The 23,405-nt window shown below is 49.5% G+C and overlaps 1 protein-coding gene across 2 annotated transcripts in view; it reads right to left on the bottom strand.

Moving 5' to 3' along the window:
* Positions 1-23,405, bottom strand: part of LOC145358415 (adenylate kinase isoenzyme 1-like) — a 150,814-nt gene that overhangs the window by 56,916 nt on the left and 70,493 nt on the right. Inside the window, exon 8 of one of the 2 annotated variants that reach the window (XM_080212466.1) lies at positions 18,435-18,511. In XM_080212466.1, the coding sequence (XP_080068592.1) occupies positions 18,435-18,511 (77 nt within the window). Of the gene's footprint in view, positions 1-3,721; positions 3,834-18,434; positions 18,512-23,405 lie in introns of those variants that run through there. The other variant, XM_080212465.1, reaches the window with a different exon arrangement.

Here is a 23,405-nt window from a genome sequence, read left to right as displayed (position 1 = left end):
CAAATGGAATTTAATGTTGGTAAGTGCGAGGTGGTCCACTTTGGTAGGAATAATGGTAGGAAGGATTATTACTTACGTGGAGAAAAACTGCAGCAGGCGACGGTGCAGAGGGACCTCGGGGTCCTTGTGCATGAGTCGCAAAAACCCAGCTTGCAGGTGCAGCAGGTGGTCAGGAAGGCGAATGGGATGCTGGCCTTCATAGCGAGGGGGATTGAATATAAAAGTAGGGAGGTCTTGCTGCAGCTGTATAGGGCATTGGTGAGGCCGCAGCTGGAGTACTGTGTGCAGTTTTGGTCGCCGTACTTATGCAAGGATATTTTGGCCCTGGAGGGAGTGCAGAGGAGGTTTACTAGGCTGAAGCCGGAGTTGAGGGGGTTGAGCTATGAGGAGAGGCTGAATAAACTAGGCTTGCACTCGTTAGAGTTTAGAAGAATGAGGGGAGATCTCATTGAGACGTATAAGATGATGAAGGGGATGGATAGGATAGAGGTGGAGAGACTCTTCCCACCCAGAAAGGACAGTAGGACTAGGGGGCACAGCCTCAAGATAAAGGGGGGGGCGGTTTAGAACGGAGTTGAGGAGGAACTTCTTCACTCAAAGGGTGGTGAATCTCTGGAATTCTCTGCCCGTTGAAGTGGTGGAGGCTGCCTCGCTAAATATTTTTAAGACGCGGGTTGATGGGTTTTTGATAAGCGAGGGGATTAAGGGTTATGGGGAGAGGGTGGGAATGTGGAACTGAGCCACGACAGATCAGCCGTGATCTTATTGAATGGTGGGGCAGGCTCAAAGGGCTAGATGGCCTACTCCTGCTCCTATTTCTTATGTTCTTATCCCCCTGACACTAAGGGGCAATTTAGCTTGGCCAATCCAAGTAACCCGCACATCTTTGGACACTAAGGAGCAATTTAGCATAGTCAATCCACCTAATCTGACCCAAGCTGGGAATTGAACCCGAATCCCTGGTGCTGTGAGGCAGCAGTGCTAACCACTGTGCCACCATACCGCCCAATGTTCTGAATTCATGCACATCCTCATGAGTACGACATAGAACCATCGATTGATCCAGCGCAGGAGGCCATTCACCCATCATGCCGATGTTGGCTATTTGGAAGAGTGCCCCAATCATTCCCCTTCTCCTGCTCTGTTCCCATATTCCTGAGAATACCTCCATATTCAAGCAGTTGTCCAATACCTCTCTGAAAGTTGCTATTGAATTTGAGTTCAGGCAAAACACAGGATGCACAGTGGTTAGCGTTGCTGCCTCACGGCACCAGGGACCCAGGTTCACTTCTGACCTCAGGTGACTGTGTGGAATTTGCATGTTCTTCCCGTGTTTGTGGGCGTTTCCTCCGGGTGCTCCGGTTTCATCCCACACTCCAAAAGATGCGCGGGTTAGGTGGATTGGCCATGCTAAATTGCCCCTTAGTGTGAGGGGGAACTAGCTAGGGTAAATGTATGGGGTTATGGGAATAGGGCCTGGATGGGATTTTGGTTGGTGCAGACTTGATGGGTCAAATGGCCTCCTTCTGCACTGTAGAATTCTATGATTCAGAGTCAGAGGCACAGTTCCCACAAAAGGCACCACGCTGCCATTAGCACAGGCTTCATCGTAACAATTTGTTGTGTGGATACTGTCATCACCATTGCTGTCAGCCTCTTGCTAATTGCCATAAATCTGTATCCTGACCCTTCTGCCAGTGGAAACAGTTTCTGCTTATTTACTCTCTCAAACCCTTCCTGATTTTCAAAACCTCTATTAACCTTCTCTGCTCAAAGGAAGGTAACAGGGGATTTTCACTGTAACTTCGTAAGCCTACTTGCGTCACTAATAAATAAATATACTTCAAAAACAATTTTCTGTGTCGCGATACCATCTCTTAGAAATTCTCGCGATTCTTTCACCCATGGGTGGAAGTGAGAGAGAGGGGGTGGAGAGGGAAGGAGGAATGGTGATTGTGGGTGCTTGCTGTGTGAAACTGGCCACACTGCACTCCCAAACTCGCAAACAGCGATAGTGCAAGGCTAGCAAAGCGTTTAGCCACACTCCTGGGTTGTTTCCGAACACAGTGAGTTATTTCCATCATAGAATCCCAATGTGGAAGGAGGCCATTCAGCCCATCGGGCCTGAACTGACAACAATCCCTATCCCCGCAACCAAGAGTATTTACCCTGCTAATCCCCCTGACACTAAGGGTCAATTTACCATTGGGGATGGAGGTGGCAGGGGGTGAGGGCTGAGGGAGGGGTGGGGGGGGGAGGGTGAGGGTGGACGCATGGCAGGGAGGAGGGGAGACAGGGAGCAGAGGGGGGTGGCAGAGGGGTGAGGGGGGGGCCAGTGGGGTTAGAGGCCTGAAGAGACCAGAAAGGGGAGGGGGGCAGAGGGGTGGCCAGTGGGCCAGGGGCAGTGGGGGGGGGGGGTGCAGGGGGGAGGGGAGGGGAGGGGTGCGGGGGGAGGGGGCAGTGGGGTGAGAGGGGCAAAGGGGCGGCCAGTGGGCCAGGGGCAGTGGGGGGGGGGGAGGGGAGGGGTGCAGGGGGGAGGGGAGGAGAGGAGTGCAATGGGGAGGAGAAGGGGGCAATGGGGAGGAGAAGGGGGCAGAGGTGGGGAGAGGGCAGGGGGAGGGGGCAGTGGGGGGAGGGGGCAGAGGTGGGGATGGGGGTAGAGGGGTGGCCAGTGGGCCAGGGGCAGTGGGGGGGAGGGGAGGAGAGGAGTGCAATGGGGAGGAGAAGAGGGCAATGGGGGAGAGGGGGCAGTGGGGGGAGAGGGGTAGAGGGCAGTAGGGGGAGGGGGGTAGAGGTGGGGAGGGGGCAGTAGGGGGAGGGGGGTAGAGGTGGGGAGGGGGCAGTGGTGGGGAGAGGGCGGGGGGAAGAAGGGGGAGGGAGTGGGGTAGGGGGAGGTGTGGGACCTCTCTCTCAGGGGTGAGTCACAGAGTTCAGTGTAAAGGAGCTGAATCATCCCTGGCTGGGCTGAAGTGAATTGTGCTCACAGGGAGGGTAAGCTCTGAATGGATCTGCAGCCTGTGATAAGGGGCAGGGCTGCCACACTGAGGAGAAAACAAATGGCGTAACAACCTCCTCTTTCCCAAAAGAGCTGGACTGAGGGTGTGCCCATGACTATTTGTGAGATTATCAATCCTCCTAACTTTCCCCTGCACGCTGCCAAAAGCCCTTCTTTAAACTGAAATACACCAAACAAAAATAAATGTGCAGGAGAGAGAAAACACACACCCACCAGCCTAAAGGTTACTGAGTATCTGAAAGGAGTGAGCTCACACACACACACACAGGGAGACCCCAACAGAATTAACATTCAGCACACAACAGTTAACACAAGAGAGCAGCCAGACCAACACACAGTCTAAACACTCACAGCAATGGGAACAGTGTCTAAGCAGCTTTTAAAGGATGAAATATGATATTACTAATGCCTATGATCTGCATTCAAAAAGAAAAGTCAGGCACGGTGTAAAGACTGGGGGGAGGGGGATAGACACAGACAGACACAGAGATGTAAGGAGACAAGACCAATGTGAATGTTACAGCTGATGGGGGAAAATGCGACGGATCAATTTCTGTTGAAAGACAACAGAAAGACAAATCTACATTCAACATGATGGCTTTGTCTTTAACCTCCTCCCCCCCAATAAATTAATTCTATTCAAATCTCATTTGCATTTTCAGCCGCCGGAGAAGGGGGGGGGAAAAAAGGAGATTTAATATTTACCAAAAGTCTTTAAATGGAAACACTCCTCCGGCTCCGAGTCAGACTACACTTCAGCTGTGAGTGGCAGCCGCGTACATCAGGCCAGTCTCTCTGTCTACATTTATATTTAGCTGTAGAGGCGGGGGCAAGGCAGAGTGCCTGCCAATGCAGGCTGGCTGGAACTACCGTGCGAGCAAAGACTGGAAGCAAATCCTCCTCCCTCGCCTGACACTCTCGCACCGCCCCTTCTGCCAAAACACAAAGCGCTTTGACATTGTCCACTGGCTTGTGTGTGTGTGTGTTTAGGCAGAAGGGGCTGAGTGTTCAGCTCCTGCTGAGGTTTGAGACCTCCACCAGTAGGCAGCAAGCAGCAGCAGCAGTAGGAATTGCTCCAGCTCCCTGCTCAGCTGCTGGAGGTGTCTTCAGACTCGCCCCTGGATTTGGGGAGGGGGGTGCTGGAGTGGAGTGGAGTGGGGGGGGGGGGTTAAATTTTCTGTCTCTGCCCCTGCTGAGGAATTTCTGTTCCACTGGGAATGCCAACACGCCCAACATCCGCTGACCATCTAAACTGCAAACGCCCAGTGCTTCACAGTGAATAGAATCTCTACAATGCAAAAAGGAGGCTATTCAGCCCATCAAGTCTGCACCGACTTTCCGACAGAGCATCTCACCCAGGCTCTATCCCTATATGTGCGGATATCACCCCTAACCTGCACATCTTTGGACACTAAGGAGCAACTCAGCACGGCCAAACCATCTAACCTGCACATCATTAGACATGAAGGGGCAATTTAGCATGGCCAATCCACCTAACCCACACATCTTTGGACACAAAGGGGCAATTTACCATACCCAATACACCTACCTTGCACATCATTGGACTGTGGGAAGGGTGTCATGGTGGCCCAGTAGTTAGCACTGTTGCCTCACAGCAGCAGGGACCCGGGTTTGATTCCTGGCTTGGGTCACTGTCTCCCTGTCTGTTCAGCCACATGATCATTTAGGGGAATGATCCAACACTAATGGGGAAGTGAGAAACACCACCAGGATTTAATTTTTGTGAAGAAAATAGCTCAAAAAATTTAATCAGATGTTGGGAGGAAGAAAGAAGCTTTATCTTGTTGAACACATCTTGTTCAGTTTAGTTGCAAAGAACCTCAGTTGCAAAGGGTGCCATGGTGACATAGTGGTTAGTACTGCAGCCTCACAGTCTCATGTTCAATCCGTAGCTCGGGTCACTGTCTGTGTGGCGTTTGCACATTCTCCTTATGTCTGCGTGGGTTTCCTCTGGGTGCTCCAGTTTCCTCCCACAGTTGGAAAGACGTGCTGGTTAGGTGCATTGGCCGTGCTAAATTCTCCCTCAGTGTACCCGGACAGGTGCTGGAGTGTGGCGACTAGGGAATTTTCACAGTAACTTCATTGCAGTGTTAATGTAAGCCCACGTGTGACACTAATAAACTGGAGCAACTGGAGGAAACCCATTCTGTCAACTGCGGGTTCCCCCCCCACCCCTCCCTCCCTCCCCTCATACGGGGGGGGCCTCCTCCTTGGTAACAGGTGTTAGGCTGTTCAACCACAGTAGGGGACACCGAGTCTGTTCTGATGATGTGCGCTGGCCATTTTAGAGACAGCACTGTAACTAACTGCTTATTGTGTCTGTCTGTGAGTGAAAACCTGGAGCGATGACAATAATATATTGTGTGTGTGTTGCGCATGCGTAAATAGATAAACCTATCCCCTGCAGGCTGTCTCTGACATCTTAACTGAAGTAACATATCGATCCGTGGACACCATTAGTACTCCTCATCCAATTCCCCATACAAATAGAATAAAGCAGATTAGGAGACCATTCAGCCCAATGTGCCTGCGCTGCCTCCTTGGTGGAGCTAAACAATGAATCCCATTTTCCTGTGCCCTCTAATGTTGCCCCTTCAAGCATTTATCCAATTCTCCTTCGAATATCACTGAATCTGTTTCCACCACCCTTTCAGAGGTAGTGGACTCCAGGCCACAAGCTACTGTGTGAATACTGTTTATCATGTGGACTCTATATCTGCGTTCAACATCCTCTAGTTCCTGCTATCCCACTGGATGCCAGAAACAGTTTCATCTCATTTAACCATTTCACGTTTTTGACCTCTTTTCAAATCTCCTCTTAATCCTCTTTGCCGTGAGGAGAGAACCCCCAGCTTCTCAATCTCTCCTTGTAACTGAGTTCCCTTACCTCTGGAACCATCCTCGTAAATCTCCTCTACCCATCCTCTCCCAGTCCCTGACACCTGAACTGAAGTGTGGGGCCCAGAACTGAACTCAAAAGCTGTTGCTTTTCTTTCTTGTGTATCTTTTCTGAACTTGTCATTATCTTGGTCTGGAGGGACTAGAGTATAAAAGTAGAGAAGTGTTGTTGCAATGGTACAGTGTGTTAGTGAGACCACACCTGGAGTATTGTGTCTAGTTTTGGTCTCCTTATTTGAGGAAGAAAGTGGTGGCATTGGAGATTCAGGAATGGTTCACCAGGTTGATTTTGGGAATGAAAGGAGAGATTGAACAGTTTGGGCTGGTACTCACAGAAGGATTAGAGGGAATCTAATCGAGGTATATAAAATTTTTAAAGGGATTGATAAAGTAAATATAGACCAAATGTTTCCTCTTATGGGGCAATCTAGAACAAGAGGTCACAGGTCTAGGTTGAGAGGCAGTAGATTTAACATTGAGATGAGGAAGAGCTTCTTCTCACAGAGTTTGCGGAACTCGCTGCCCCATAGCGTGGTGGAGTCTGAATCGCTGAATAATTTCAAGTAGGAGATAAATATATTTCTAATAAAAAAGGGATAAGGGGAACAGGTGGGGAGGTGGATTTGAGACCAGGGAGAGATCAGCCATGATCTGATTGAATGGAAGATCAGGCTCGAAGGGCTGAATTTGCCTGCTTTTCTCCCAGTGTAAGGTGTGACTTACTTTGCCTTTGAGAAGGTGTTGACAGTAAAAGTGCACAGAACACGCTAGAGATTAATTAGTACTGTATTAAATTTCTCAGGAACCAAACCTCAAAGGAAAATAGTGCAATATTTAAGCCGGGTGCTTTGTAATATAATCTAATTAAGTTTTAGTGTATGGTGTAAACATTGTGTGTTGTTGCTAGTGAGTTCCGGTATCTGTTTTGTTCAGGTCAGAGAATCTGAATAATAGTGGTCATTATGTATTGCTCTCTCCGAGCAGAGATGAAGCTAATTACAATTTCATTTTCGGAAAGAGACATTGCAATTAAAAGCTTAAAATTTCCCCAGCAGTCCAAAGGTCTCACATCTGCCTCTACCACATCTCCTCCCTATGCTTAGCCATGAGAAGAGGTTGGAGAAACTTGGTTTGTTCCCAGTGGAACAACAGAGGTTGAGGGGAGACCTGATAGAAGTCTACAAGATTATGAGAGGCATGGACAGAGTGGATAGTCAGAAGCATTTTCCCAGGGTGGAATTAATCAATTACTGGGAGCATAGGTTTAAGGTGTGAGGGGCAAGATTTAAAGGAGATGTACGAGGCAGGTTTTTTATACAGAGGGTGGTGGGTGCCTCGCTGCTGGGGGAGGTAGTGGAAGCAGATAAGATAGTGACTTTTAAGGGGCATCTGGACAAATACATGAATAGGATGGGAATAGAGGGGCATGGTCCCCAGTAGGATAGGGGGTTTTAGTTCAGTTGGGCAGCATGGTTGGTTCAGGCTTGGAGGGCCAAAGGGCCTGTTCCTGTGCTGTAATTTTCTTAGTTCTTATTTTCCAGTTCAGTCTCAGTGATATAGGAATCCTGCTTTGTCACCTCAGTACACTGCCGTTCGATCCCTAATACAGTGTTTGGCAGGCTCCAGGACACCCCTGTGTGTGAAAGTTGACCCTTTGCTACTTTCATAGAATCACTTACAGTGCAGAAGGCGGCCATTCAGCCCATCAAGACTCTCCAACAGAGTATATTTCCCTGTCTGCATGGAGTTTGCACATTCTCCCTGAGTCTGAGGGGGTGTTCTAATTTCCTCCCACACTCCAAAGATGTGCAGGTTAGGTGGATTGGTGATGCTAAATTGCTCCTTAGCATGCCCAGAATCATAGGTTAAAGGGATTAGAAGGGGAAATAAGTGTGGTTGTGGGGATTGGGCCTGGGTGGGATGCTGTTTTGGAGAGTCAGCGCAGAGGTGATGGGCCAAGTGGTCTCCTTCTGCATTGTAGGGATTATATGATTCCATGATTTCAGACAGCAAACCGGACCGTGCCCCACCGGAAAGGTAGCACCTCTGATAGTGCAGCACTCTCTCAGTCCTGCACGAGCGTGTTAGCCTGTCTGGAGTGGGATTTGAATCCACGGCCTGCTGACACAGAGGCATGCGTGTTACCCATGGGCAGGATTTTCCAGCCACGCTCATCCCAAGACTGGAAAATCCCGTCTGAGGTCAACGGATCTTTGCATGGTCTGTGTCCACCTGCTACGATACAGGTGGGTGGGATAAGAAAATTCCATCATCTGTGTCTGAGCTGACCCTATGGTGAGTGATTGAATCTTGGACGTGAAGTCTGCTTAACTAACTGAGCCATTCAGACAGTCTCCAACTGGGAACAGCTAACCCAAGCAGTCAGCCAATTTGGATCCATCTGTTTAGCACCCATGCATTACTGTACTGCAGTACAGTTCTGGTCACCCTATTATAGAGAGGATATTATTAAACTAGAAGGAATGCAGAAAAGATTTACTAGGATGCTACCGGGACTTGATGGTTTGATTTAAAAGGAGAGGCTGGATAGACTGGGACTTTTTTCCCTGGCTTAGGGGTGATCTTATAGAGGTCTATAAAATAATGAGAAGCACAGATCATAAGAACATAAGAAATAGGAGCAGGAGTAGACCATCTAGCCCTTCGAGCCTGCCCCGCCATTCAATAAGATCATGACTGATCTGAAGTGAATCAGTTCCACTTTCCCGCCTGCTCCCCATAACCCTTAATTCCCTCGTCTATCAGAAATCTATCTACCCATGACTTAAACATATTCAATGAGGTAGCCTCCACCACTTCAATGGGCACAGAATTCCAGAGATTCACCACCCTTTGAGTGAAGAAGTTCCTCCTCAACTCTGTTCTAAACTGCCCCCCACTTACTTTGAGGCTGTGCCCTCTAGTTCTGGTTTCCTTTCTAAGCGGAAAGAATCTCTCTACCTCTACCCAATCTAGCCCCTTCATTATCTTGTAAGTCTCTATAAGATTCCCCTATAATATCTTATAGATATCTATAAGATAGTCAATATCTTTTCCCAAAGGTAGGGGAGTCTAAAACTAGAGGGCATAGGTTTGAGGTGGGAGGGGAGAGATACAAAAGAGTGCAGAGGGGTAATTTTTCACACAGACGATGGTGAGTGTCTGGAACAAGCTGCCAGAGGTAGTAGTAAAGGCGGTACAATTTTGCCTTTTAAAAAGCATTTAGTTACATGGGTATGATGGGTATAGAGAGATATGAGCCAAACGCGGGCAATTGGGACTAGCTTAGTGGTTTGAAAAGAGGGCAGCATGGACAAGTTGGGCTGAAGGGCCTGTTTCCTCTAATACCGCCTCAACATTGAACATAAGAAATAGGAGCAGGAGTAGGCCATCTAGCCCTTCGAGCCTGCCCCGCCATTCAATAAGATCATGGCTGATCTGTCGTGGCTCAGTTCCACTTTCCCGCTTTCTCCCCATAACCCTTAATCCCCTTGTCTGTCAAAAACCTATCTACCCGTGACTTAAATATATTTAGCGAGGTAGCCTCCAACACTTCAACGGGCAGAGAATTCCAGAGATTCACCACCCTTTGAGTGAAGAAGTTCCTCCTCAACTCTGATCTAAACTGCACCCCCCTACTCCTTATCTTGAGGCTGTGCCATCTAGTCCTGCTGTCCTTTCTAAGCGGGAAGAATTTCTGTACCTCTACCCTATCCATCCCTTTGGTCCAAATATAAAGTGCAAGCAAGCAGCGGGAAACACTCTCAAAATTTGAATTTGTCCGCTCTGGTTAATAGGTGGCTCTGGAGACTTTCAGTGTAATTTGGGCTCTAAGGGTTGACGTGAATGCCACTTGCTATCTTCCATTTTGGGAGTAAAGCTGGAGGCCATCAGGTTGTGACCCAGGCAGGTTCTATTTGTGCAATCCTATCACATTACTGAACAGGTCGATGAAGAATGAAAGCAGCAGATGGGCCAGTTTGTCAGCCACGGGGCAGTTGAGAATGCTGCAGTTAGCTGAATGGTGCCTCTTAAAATACTAACAGGAGTGAGACGGGGCTGGATGATGTCAGGGACAGGGCAATGCAGTGATCAGCTGAGTACCTGCTGATGAATGGCGCTGCAGCAGTATGAGAATGGATGGATGTTCCATATCACAGATCCCTGATTCCAATGTCACCGCACGCAGACATCAAATGGACCAGCTCCCGGCCCCACAGACAGAAAGGATTTGCATTTATACAGCACCCACCACAGCCTCAGGATGTCCCCAAGTTACATGAAGGATTTTTGAAAGTGGTGGCATGGTGGCACAATGGTTAGCACTGCAGCCTCACAGTGCCAGGGACCCGGGTTCGATTCCCAGCTTGGGTCACTGTCTGTGTGAAGTTTGCACGTTTTGACTTATAGAGTCATAGATGTTTACAGCATGGAAACAGGCCCTTTGGCCCAACTTGTCTGTGCTGCCCATTTTTTAAAACCCCTAAGCTAATCCCAATTGCCCGCATTTGGCCCATATCCCTCTACACCCATCATACCCATGTAACTATCTAAATGCTTTTTAAAAGACAAAATTGTACCCACGTTTACTATTACCTCTGGCAGCTTGTTCCAGACACTCACCACCCTCTATGTGAAAAAATTGCCCCTCTGGACGCTTTTGTATCTCTCCCCTCTCCCCTTAAACCTATGCCCTCTAGTTTTAGACTCCCCTACCATTGGGAGAAGATATTGACTGTCTAGCTGATCTGTGCTCCTCATTATTTTATAGATCTCTATAAGATCACCCTTCAGCCTTCTGCGCTCCAGAGAAAAAAGTCCCAGTCTATCCAGCCTCTCCTTATAACTCAATCAATCAAGTCCCGGTAGCATCCTAGTAAATCTTTTCTGCATTCTTTCTAGTTTAATAATATCCTTTCTACAATAGGGTAACCAGAATTGCACACAGTATTCCAAGTGTGGCCTTACCAACGTCTTGTACAACTTCAACAAGACGTCGCAACTCCTGTATTCAATGTTCTGACCGATGAAACCAAGCATGCCGAATACATTTTTCACTACTTTCAAGGAGCTATGAAAACGTACCCATTGATCTCTTTGTTCTGTAACTCTCCTCAACGCCCTACCATTAACTGAGTAAGTCCTGCCCCGGTTCAATCTACCAAAATGCATCACGTCGCATTTGTCTAAATTAAACTCCATCTGCCACTCGTCAGTCCAATGGCCCAATCATGATCCCGTTGCAATTGGTCATAACTTTCTTTGTTGTCCAATATGCCACCAATCTTAGTGTCATCTGCAAACTTACTAACCATAACAATGTCCCTATTAACATTGATTTCCTTCAACCCCTGACTAAAGCTTGTGTTTCTCAGAACTTCCGGTTAATTATTCATGCCTTCCTTTGTGAAGACAGAAGCAAAGTACGAATTTGGTTCCTTGGCCGTTTCTTTGTACCCCGTTATAAATGCCCCTGTTTCTGACTGTAAGAGCTGTTCACCCCTGATGCGAATGGCTTCGATATTTAAGGCTATGTAACCTCTGACTGACTCAGGGGTGCCAACTCTCCAGGATTGCCCTGGAATCTCCCAAAATTGAAGATTAAAATCCAGAACGCTGCCAGTAGCGGTAAAGAATTAATCAGGGCATAAAAAATACATTCCAGATGTTTGACTGGGTGGGACAGTTGGAAGCAGTAAATTATTTGATGAGTCGTCCAGAATTGTGTTGTTCCCACCCTCCAATCTAACCGGGAGGAGCCCATCCCAAGTCATTGCTCTTGGAAACTCCCATAAACCATTCACAAAACGCCTGAGATGAGGGAGTGGTTTCTCCGTAGCTGGATCAGAAGCTTTTGGTTACTATGGCAATGTGAGTAGGAGAATTGAAAGGGAATCGGAGATTGTGATCAGAGACAAGGATGTTCTATTCAAGGTCGGCAGAATGTTTGGAGACTTATCCCTTTATTTCTGCTAAGAGGAAGACTCTATTTTGTCTCAGAATCCTGGTTCAGGATACTGTCCATTCAGTAAAGATGCTGGGGTCAAGGGTCAAGGTCCACAGTGCTGGAAGCATTGAGGCTGGAAAGGGCAACAGCAACAAGCCACATTTATATAGCACCTATCAAAGAATGAACCATCCCAAGGTGCTTCACGTGAACATTTTTTTAATTTGTCTACTGGATGTGAGTGTTGCTGGTTGGGCCAACATTTATTGCCCATCCCTAATTGCCTCTTGAACTGAGTGGCTTCCTCGGCCATTTCAGAGGGCATTAAAGAGTCAACCATGTTAACATAGCACAAACAGGCCCTTCGGCCCACAAGTTGCGCCGATCACATCTATACCTACCAAGCCATAGAACTATCTATAACTCCCAATCCCATTAGTTCCCCTAATACTCATCCAGAAGTCTCTTAAAAGACCCCAGTGAGTTCGCCTCTACTACTACCGACGGCAGCCGGTTCCACTCACTCACCACCCTCTGAGTGAAAAACTTACCCCTATCATCTCCTCTGTACTCGCTTCCCAGCACCTTAGACCTGTGTCCTCTCGTAGTGACCATTTCAGCCCTGGGAAATAGCCTCTGAGAATCCACCCTATCTATTCCTCTCAACATTTTATAAACCTCTATCAGGTCGCCTCTCAACCTTCGTCTCTCCAGGGAGAAGAGACTTAGCTCCCTCAACCTATCTTCATAAGGCATGCCTCCCAATCCAGGCAACATCATTGTAAATCTCCTCTGCACCCTCTCAATAGCTTCCACATCCTTCCTGTAGTGAGGCGACCAGAACTGCGCACAGTACTCCAAGTGGGCTCTGACAAGGGTCTTATAAAGTTGCAGCATTACCTCCCGACTCCTAAACTCAATCCCTCGATTAATGAAGGCCAGTACACCATACGCCTTCTTGACCACATCCTCCACCTGTGAGGCTGATTTAAGAGTCCTATGGACCCGGACCCCAAGATCCTTCTGCTGTTCAACCCAGCTAAGACTCCTGCCCTTGATATTGTACTCCTGCATCCCGTTGGTCCTGCCAAAATGGACCACTACACATTTATCTGCACTGAAGTCCACCTGCCACTTCTCCGCCCAGTCTTGCATCCTATCTATGTCCCGCTGCAACTTCTTACATCCCTCCAGATTATCCACAACACCACCAACCTTCGTATCGTCGGCGAACTTACTAACCCATCCCTCCACTTCCTCATCCAGGTCATTTATGAAAATGACAAACATTGCTGTGGCTCTGGAGTCAAATGCAGGTCGGGTAAGGATGGCAGATTTCCTTCCCTAAAAACCAGATGGGTTTTTTTGGCACAGTGGTTGGCACTGTTGCTTCACAGCGCCAGGGACCTGAGTTCAATTCTGGCCTCAAGTCACTGTCTGTGTGGAGTTTGCACGTTCTCCCCATGTCTGCGTGGGTTTCCTCCGGGTGCTCCAGTTTTCTTCCACAGTCCAAAGATGTGCGGGTTAGGTTGATAAATTGCCCCTCGCTGTCAGGGGATTGGGAGAGTAAATATGTGGGGTTAGGGGGCTAGGACAGGACCTGGGTGGGAGTGCAGGCACAATGGGTCAAATGGCCTCCTTCTGCACTGTAGATTCTATGATTTTAAGACAATCGATCATGGTTTCAAGGCCATCATTACACTTTTAATTCCAGATTTTTATTGAATTCAAATTTCACCATCTGCCGTGGTGGGATTCGAACCGGGGTCCCCAGAGCGTTATCCTGGGTCTCAGAATTGCTAGTCCAGTGGCAATACCGTTACGCCACTCTGACATTGAGCCACATGAGCAGATGTTGGTTCAGATGACCAAAAGCTTGGTCAATGAGGCAGGTTTTAAGGAGGGTCTTTGAGGAGGAAAGCGAGGCGGAGAGGGATAGGGAGAGGGTTACAGAACTTGGAGCCCAGGCAGCTAAATGCATAACCACCAAAGGTGAAGCAAAAACAGGGGAGAGGAGCTAAACCAAGGACAAACCTGTCTCACTGGCCAAGAGACCCCATAGGATAGGGTGGAATATGATTTTATATCCGGCCCAATGTGACTCCAACAGGAGCTCAATGGAAAGTAAGACCAGACGGGGTGCGAGGTTCCCTGGAAGCTATGCGGGCTTGCAGCAATCCAGAATTTTATATTTGTACATGGGATATGATCCCCACTGTCTGGGTCAGCATTTATTGCCCATCCCTGAGAATATTTCAGAGTCAACCACATTGCTGTGGTTCTGGAATCACATGTAGGCCAAACCAGGTAAGGGCAGCAGATTTCCTTCCCTAAAGAACATTAGTGAACCAGAGGGGTTTTTCCAACAATCAGCAATGGCTTCATGGTCATCGTTAGACTTTTAATTCCAGATTTTTATTGAACTCAAATTTCATCATCTGCCGTAGTGGGATTCGAACCCGGGTCCCCAGAGAATTGCTGAGAGTCCCTGGATTACTAGTCCAGCGACAATACTACTACGCCACCACCTCCTCTTAAACATATAGATGATTCCACAGGGTACTGGAAAATCCTGACAGTGCAGAAGGAGGCCATTTGGCCCATTGAGCTTGCACCAACAACAATCCCACCCAGACCCTATCCCCGTAACACCATGTCTTTACCCTGCTAATCCCCCTGACACTAAGAGTCAATCTAGCATGGCCAATCCACCTAACCCACACAGCTTTGGTGTGTGGGAGGAAACCGGAGCACGCAGGGGAAACCCACACAGACATGGGGAGAAGGTGCAGATTCCACACAGGCAGAGTAAGAGGGAGGATGGGGTATCCATGCTGTTAACGTGATGCCTGTTGAGAATCTGGGGGTCTCGTTCCTGTAACCTGAGCACAGATTGTCAATTACACCTTCTGACCCTAAATTGGACCTCCTGTTTCACACTAAACCACGGTCATTAAAGAGATAACGGCCCACAGCTCCTCTCGACAATTTGACCAGAAAAGGTGGCAAGTGCAGTTAGAACCTTTAAACTATCAAAAGAGGGATTTAAATCCTTAAATTAAGTTTCCAAACTCTGGCCCAGCCAGTCTGCAGCAACACTGAACTTGCTGCAAGCTGAACGAGGAACTGAGCAACATAACCCTGTGGATCTCCCAGACTGAGGGGTTTATAACACACCTGAAGCAGATATTACCTTCACCCTGGGAGAGGTCAGTAACTCAGCTCAATTTCATGTCTGATTCCCTACTTCAGACACCCAAAAACATCTTGCATTCATATAGCGCCTTTAATGTAGCAACATTTCCCATTAAGCTTAGCAAGGGACTTATCACAAAAAGCACGACACAGAGCCACATGGTCGGGGCCCGGGAGGGGGGGCCTGAGCCGGGGCCTGGGAGGGGGGGCCCCGAGCCGGGGCCCGGGAGATGGGCCCGAGCCGGGGCCCGGGAGAGGGGGCCCCGAGCCGGGGCCCGGGAGGTGGGGGGCCCCGAGCCGGGGACTGGGAGGTGGGGGGCCCCGAGCCGGGGACTGGGAGAGGGGGCCCGAGCCGGGGCCTGGGAGAGGGGGCCCGAGCCGGGGCCTGGGAGAGGGGGCCCGAGCCGGGGCCTGGGAGATGGGCCCGAGCCGGGGCCCGGGAGAGGGGGCCCCGAGCCGGGGTCCGGGAGAGGGGGCCCGAGCCGGGGCCCGGGAGGGGGGGCCCCGAGCCGGGGCCCGGGAGGGGGGGCCCCGAGCCGGGGCCCGGGAGAGGGGGCCCCGAGCCGGGGCCCGGGAGAGGGGGCCCCGAGCCGGGGCCCGGGAGTGGGGGCCCCGAGCCGGGGCCCGGGAGAGGGGGCCCCGAGCCGGGGCCCGGGAGGGGGGGCCCCGAGCCGGGGCCCGGGAGAGGGGGGCCCCGAGCCGGGGCCCGGGAGGGGGGGCCCCGAGCCGGGGTCCGGGAGGGGGGCCCCGAGCCGGGGTCCGGGAGAGGGGGCCCCGAGCCGGGGTCCGGGAGAGGGGGCCCCGAGCCGGGGTCCGGGAGAGGGGGCCCCGAGCCGGGGCCCGGGAGAGGGGGGCCCCGAGCCGGGGCCCGGGAGGGGGGGCCCCGAGCCGGGGCCCGGGAGGGGGGGCTCCGAGCTGGGGCCCGGGGGAGGGGGGGCCCTGAGCCGGGGCCTGGGAGGGGGGCCCGAGCCGGGGCCTGGGAGATGGGCCCGAGCCGGGGCCCGGGAGAGGGGGCCCTGAGCCGGGGCCCGGGAGAGGGGGGGCCCTGAGCCGGGGCCCGGGAGGTGGGGCCCTGAGCCGGGGCCTGGGAGAGGGGGTCTGAGTCAGGGCCTGGGAGAGGGGGCCCGAGCCGGGGCCCGGGAGAGGTGGCCCCGAGCCGGGGCCCGGGAGTGGGGGTCTGAGCCGGGGCCCGGGAGTGGGGGTCTGAGTCAGGGCCTGGGAGAGGGTGTCCGAAGTGGGGCCTGGGAGACAACCCAACACATACACACAACCATTCACACACTCACTCACCCACACACACTGATTCTCTCACACACTGGTTATTTTTATCACTTTTTTTAACATGACTTATTGCTGTGACTTTACTGTTCTCTCGCTCAGCAAGTCTTTCTCCTTTAAAACTTCAATTTTTTGTAAATGCAGTTTATTTTTGAGGCAAACCTTATCTTTCTGAAACTTGCTCACAGGCCCTTTGAGTGAGAAGAAAATGCTAATCTGTTGACAGGTGAACGTGCAGACTCCAGACACTGGAAATGGAAAATCTGGAGAGTGCGTGGGTACAGGATCAGTAATTGGGTCTGGGGGCTGGCTTGGAGTTGCACACTGCTACACAGATGTAGATCAGCAGCCTCAGTGATGATGTGGGTCTGTGGTGGGATAAGCACCCAGCAGTAACTGCTGCGCTGGCCAATAAGCACAAAATTGATGTAGTTGATTCATAAATCTGGATTTAAACTGATTAAGCTCCCTGCTCAGTTTTCTCTGCAGCTTTTGTGCAGGGACCTGATTACTCCGTGAGCGGTACAGTGTCACAGTGGTTAGCACTGCTGCTTCACAGTGCCAGGAGCCCGGGTTCAATTCCCGGCTTGGGTCACTGTCAGCGCAGAGTCTGTACGTTCGCCCCGTGTCTGCGTGGGTTTCCTCCGGGTGCTCCGGTTTCCTCCCACAGTCTGAAAGACGTGCTGGTTAGGGTGCATTGGCCATGGTAAATTCTCCCTCAGTGTACCCAAACAGGCGCCAGAGCGTGGCGACTAGGGGGATTTTCACAGTAACTTCATTGCAGTGTTAATGTAAGCCAACTTGTGACACCAATAAATAAAACTTAAACTTATATTTCAGTAATTGTGTGAGGTACAGTTACCATATTCAGGCATTGTTGTGATTTTGTGGTATTTACCTGGTACACCACCCACACAGTAAATAGCTTACACTAACATTTATCCTGCAGAGTGGTTTGTAGCAACAGTTTGACACTATTTGCAAACCCTTTCTTCTTACTGTTTCTTCCCTATTTATTCGGGATTTTGTGCCAAGCCAACTATTTTAGTTTGTTAGATTCATCAAGGGTTCCACAATGGAGATTAGTTTTGACGTGCGCTGTTTTGAAGGATAAAGCGAAATAGATTAAGGGTTGCCAGGCAATTGCATCAGGCACCAACAACTCAAACCGCAGCTGGTATTTATATAGTGCCTTTAACATAATTTAAAAAATGGAGGTACTTGTACACAAAACCAAACTTTATACCAAGCTGAGGTCCAACGGCGCAGTGGGTTAGCGTCTCTGCCTCTGAGCCAGAAGCTCCGGGTTCAAGTCCCACCCCAGGTCTTGATGTCCAAGGAAGGTGAGTTCATACACAGCCAAACAGGGTGTGTGTCAACATCCAGACGCGCCAATGGCTGGCGGGAAGAGTGGGAGAGACTCCTGCTCAGCCATGCTTGATGTGGAGTGGCGCCTCTCCAGCTATAAGCCCCCCCCGTGATAGACTAGTGACCTGTTCTGGGAATTACTAGCTATGGAAACTTCCGAAAGCCTACCTTAGTATGCCGCTGGTGCGGGAAGAGATTTGGAACTGGAATACTGAGCTATAAGAAGGAGATTCTGCCAGATGGCCAAAAGCCCAATCGAACAGTCAGGCTTTCAGGTTGTTATCGATGTAGACCTGATGGACCGAATGGCCTCCTTCTGCACTGTAGGGTTTCTATGATTCTAAAGTTTTTAAGTTAATTTATTAGTGTCGCAAGTAGGCTTACATTAACACTGCAATGAAGTTACTGAGAAATTCCCTGTTCCGTTTCCTACATTACAACAGTGACTATACTTCACAAAGCACGTCATTGGATATGAAGCACTTTGGGACATCCTGTGACTATGAAAGGTGCTATATAAATGCAGATTATTTCTTTCTCATTTTGTACCGGCTCCATCGTGCCTGTTAACCAAAGGTTTTGGACTGTCGTGTGGAGGTCACCGGATTGCTCACTGCGCCTTCAATGCAGGAGAGCTCAGGGTGGGGAACATTCGGTAGACGTGTTTTACAAAGCAGCCAATAAATTCTTGCATCAACATCTACTGCTCACCTGAAGGCCTGGCTCCAGCCTTTCCCATTCCTTCTCGCCCCTGTCCTGAGCTGACCACATCTCCGGTCCACTCATCTCTAAAGAGAAAGAACAGAAAATCAGCAGAGGTTCCTGTTACCTCAGTTACATTGCAGCATCAGCAGGGTGAATATTAACAATCCAACGGCTTTCCGGCACATTCTAACCATTACTGTCACCGAAATGTGGTTGAATTAGGCTGGAATCCGGATGCACCGACTGTTGGGAGATCCCAACAGGACAATGACCCAGATCAGCCATGATCTTATTGAATGGCGGGGCAGGCTCGAAGGGCTAGATGGCCTACTCCTGCTCCTATTTCTTATGTTGGTCAGTCCTATGACTGTCATGGCAGCTATGACTCTCACCAACTTTTACAGATGCACCATAGAAAGCATTTTTCCTGGTTATGTCACAGCTTGGTATGGCTCCTACTCTGCCCAAGACCTCAAGGAACTACAAAAAGTTGTGAATGTAGCCCAATCCATCACTCAAACCAGCCTCCCATCCATTGACTCTGTCTACACTTCCCATTGCCTCGGCAAAGCAGCCAGCATAATCAAGGACCCCACACACCCCACACATTCTCTCTTCCATCTTCTTCCGTAGAGAAAAAGTCTGAGGTCACATACCAACCAACTCAAAAACTGTTTCTTCCCTGCTGCTGTCAGACCCCTAAATGGACCTATCTCGTATTAAGTTGATCTTTCTCTACACTGTAGCTATGACTGTAACACTACATTCTGCACTCTCTCCTTTCCTTCTCTGTGAACAGTATGCTTTGTCTGCATAGCTCGCAAGACACAATACTTTTCACTGTATGCTAATGTGACACTAATAAATAAATCTCAAGAGCATTCAGCGTCCGATCTTCAGGTAAGCGTTCTCCAAGGTGGTCTTCAAAACACACAACGCAGAATCGCTGAGCAGAAACCGATAGCCATGTTTCGTACGCGTGAGGACGGCCTCAGCCGGGATCCGGGTTCATGTCACACTACCTGTAACCCCCACTATTTGGCCTGGGCTTGCAAAATCTTACTAACTATCCTGGCTTGAGACAATTTACACCTCTCTAACACTCTCTCCACTTGCATTGTCAGTACCTGCAAAAACTTGATTACCTGAAAAGACACATATTCCAACCATTATCTTGCAGTTGTGTCTATGTTTACATGTGCCGTGTTTGTGAAATCTACCTCTCCACTCACCTGATGAAGGAACAACGCTCTGAAAGCTCGTGATTCCAAATAAACCTGTTGGGACTTTAACCTGGTGTTGTGAGATCTTTTACTGTGCCTACCCCAGTCCAATGCTGGCAACTCCAGATCAGTCCTAAACAAGCACACCTTTATCAAACAGTAGCAGCAGTGTGTACTATCTACAAGATGCACTGCAGCAATTCACCAAAGATTCTTAGACTGCACCTTCCTAACCCACTTCTATCTAGAAGGACAAGGGTAACGAATAAATGGGAACACCACCACCTGCAAGTTCTCCTCCAAACCACTCATATATCACCATTCCTTCGCAGTTACTGGGTCAAAATCCTGGAATTCCCTTCCTAATGACATTGTGAGTCAACCCACAGCACAAGGACTGCAGCGATTCAAGAAGGCACCACCACCTTCCCAGGGACAACTGGAGATGGGCAATAAATGCTGGCCAACTAGCGACACCCATGTCCCTCAAATGAATAAAAAAGGGCAGAATGATGCTAATGGCCTGGAGCAGTGGCTTCATAAAAAGGTGACCAATTTTGGGGAGATGCTGGGCTGGTGATAACGTCACTGGACCAGTCATACAGCCTAATGCGCTGGGGAGATGGGTTTAAATGACATGAGTTCAAATCTCACCACGGGGAATTACGATTCATTGAATAAATCTGAACATTAAAACTGGCCTCAATAATGGTGGCCTTGGCAAATCATTCATTTTTGTAAAAAACCCATCTGGTTCACTAATTACCCTTTATGTGTCACCCCAAACCCACCATTTAACTGCCCCCTGATATAGTGTAATAGAGATATACAGCACAGAAACAGAGCCATCAGCCCAACTGGTTTCCTAACCTGAATTAGTCCCATTTTCCTGCATTTGGTCCATATCCCTCTAAACCTTTCCCATCTATGTACCTGTCCAAATGCCTTTTAAATATTGGAATTTAAGTTTATTCATTAGAGTCACAAGTAGGCTTACATTAAGAACATAAGAACATAAGAAATAGGAGCAGGAGTAGGCCATCCAGCCCCTCGAGCCTACCCCGCCATTCAATAAGATCATGGCTGATCTCTCGCTGCTCAGTTCCACTTTCCCGCCCTCTCCCCATAACCCTTAATCCTTAATTAACACTGCAATGAAGTTACTGTGAAAATTCCCTATTGTACGCGCCTCTACCACCTCCTCTGGCAGCTCATTCCATATACGTACCCCCCGCTGTGTGAAAAAGTTGACCCTCAGGTTGCCTTTAAATCTCTCCCCTCTCACCTTCAACCTATGCCTTCTAGTTACACAGAAACCCTACAGTGCAGAAGTACATTTATATGGCGCCTTTAGTGTATCGAAATGTCCCATGGTGCTTCATGGGAGTGATATAAGATGAATGCGAGGTGCTGCATTTTGAATCATCATAGGATTCCTACAGTGCAGAAGGAGGCCATTCGGCCCATTGTGTCTGCACCAACAACAATCCTATCCCTGTAATCATACATATTTACCCCACTAAACCTTTAACTTATGCATCCTGGGATACTAAGGGGCAACTTTAATGGCCAATGCACCTAACCCGCACATTTTTGGAGGTGGGAGGAAACCAGAGCACTCCGAGGAAACTCACGCAGACCACAGGGAGAGTGTGCAAACTCCACACAGACAGTGACTGAAGACAGGTCCCTGGAGCTGTGAGGCAGTAGAGCGAACAACTGTGCTGTTATAGTTATACTGTAAATGGCAGAACCCTTAGGAACATTAACATACGGAGGGGTGTGGGTGTGCACGTCCACAGTTCTCTAAAAGTGGCCAAGGTGATTAAGAAGGCTTATGGCATACTTGCCTTCATTAGCCGGGGCACTGAGTACAAGAGTTGGCAAATCATGTTGCAGCTGTATAAAACCTTGGTTAGGCCGCATTTGGAGTATTGCGTGCGGTTCTGGTCACCACACTATCAGAAGCATGTGGAAGCTTTGGAAAGAGTGCAAAGAAAGTTCACCAGGATGTTGTCTGGTCTCGAGGGTGTTGGCCTTGAGGAGAGTTGAATAAACTAGGATTGTTTTCACTGGAATGAGGGAGGCTGAGGGGGAGACCTGATAGAGGTCTACAGAATTATGAGAGGCACAGACAGGGTAGATAGCTCTTTCCTCAGGCTGGAAATGTCAATTACAAGGCGGGGGAGGGGGGAGGGAGGGGGGGGAGGCGGGGGAGGGGTGGTGGTGGTGGTGGTGGTGGGGGTGCGCAGATTCAAGGTCCGAAGGGGAAAGTTGATGTGCGGGGAAAGCTTTTCACTCAGAGAGTGATGAGTGCTGCCAGAGCAGGTGATGGAAGCAAACACATGAGCAACATTTAATAGGCATCTGGGTGGGTACATGAATCGGGAGGGAACACAGGGATATGGACCGAGTATCGGAAGGTTTTTTTCGGTTTAGTTAGGGCACCATGATCAGCACGGGCTTGGAGGGCCGAATGGCCTTTCCTGGGCTGTAGTTTTCTTTGTTCTTTAGTTTGGACTCCCCTATCCTCAGGAAAAGACTTTTCCTGCTCACCTTATCAATGCCCCTTATGATTTTATAAACCTCGATAAGATCACCCCTCCTCCTGCTAAGCCCCAGGGGAAAAGGGTCCAGGCCTACTCAGCCTTTCCTTCTAATTCAAACCTCCCTGTGCCGGTAACAACCCTGAATATCTTCTTTGCATCCTTTCCAGTTTAATGACATCCTTCCTACAGCAGGCCAACCAGGATTATAGGCAGCGCTCCTAACAAGCTAATCAGCTCATGGGAAATAAGGGATGGGTAACAAATGCTGGCCTTGCCAGAGAAGACGACACCCCAGGAAAGAAAAATATATCTGGAGTCTCCCGCCTGAGGGGCTGGAGAAATGTACGTCCTTCCAAATCTTTATAAGAGAAAAGCAACAGCACAGTGATCCACTGAATAATAATAAACCCTCTCTGCCCCGAAGCACTTGACCTGATGTATCTGAGGACACTGGAAGATGGCCCATTATGGAGAGGGTTACTTTGGGGAAGTTTCTTTTTCTATCTGTTGTTTGTGCTGATTTCAATCGATGGGAGTCTAATGGGTGGCAGCGCCCTCTGGTGACAACACCGCGTCTGCTCCGGTAAAACCTGGACTCTCCATCCTGGTGATCCTGCAGGGATCCGAGATGGGAACTTCCCGTCCCACCACAACACTGTGATTGTGCCCCACACACTCCGGCATCAATGGCTTACCTTAGAAAGTAGAAACAGGAGTAGGCCATTTGGCCCTTCCAGCTCCTGCTCCGCCATTCATTATGATCATGGCTGATCATCAAATTCAATAAGCTGATTCCCCCCCCATATCCCTCGATCCCTTTAGGCCCCAGACCTATATCTAATTTCTTCTTAAAAATCACACATCGTTTTGGCCTCAACTACTTTCTGTGGTAGTGAATTCCACACATTCACCACCCTCTGGGTGAAGAAATTTCTCCTCACCTCAGTCCTTATCCTCAAACTATGACCCCTAGTTCGGGACTTCCCCCCTCCCCTCCCCTCCCCTCCCCACCCCACCCCACCCCACCCCACCCCACCATCAGGAATATTCTTTCTGAATCAACCCTTTATATATTCTTTCATGGAATGTGGCCACTGCTGGTTGGGCCTGCATTTATTGCCCATCCCTAATTGCCCCTTGTACTGAGTGGCTCACTAGGCCATTTCAGAGGGCATTTAAGAGTCAACCACATTGCTGTGGCGCTG

The sequence above is a fragment of the Carcharhinus amblyrhynchos genome, chromosome 25, assembly GCF_965287045.1.
Source record: "Carcharhinus amblyrhynchos chromosome 25, sCarAmb.v2.hapA, whole genome shotgun sequence".
Taxonomy (NCBI): Eukaryota; Metazoa; Chordata; class Chondrichthyes; order Carcharhiniformes; family Carcharhinidae; genus Carcharhinus; species Carcharhinus amblyrhynchos.
Note: the sequence above shows the minus strand (reverse complement) of the source record. Positions and strands in the feature narration are given on the sequence as shown.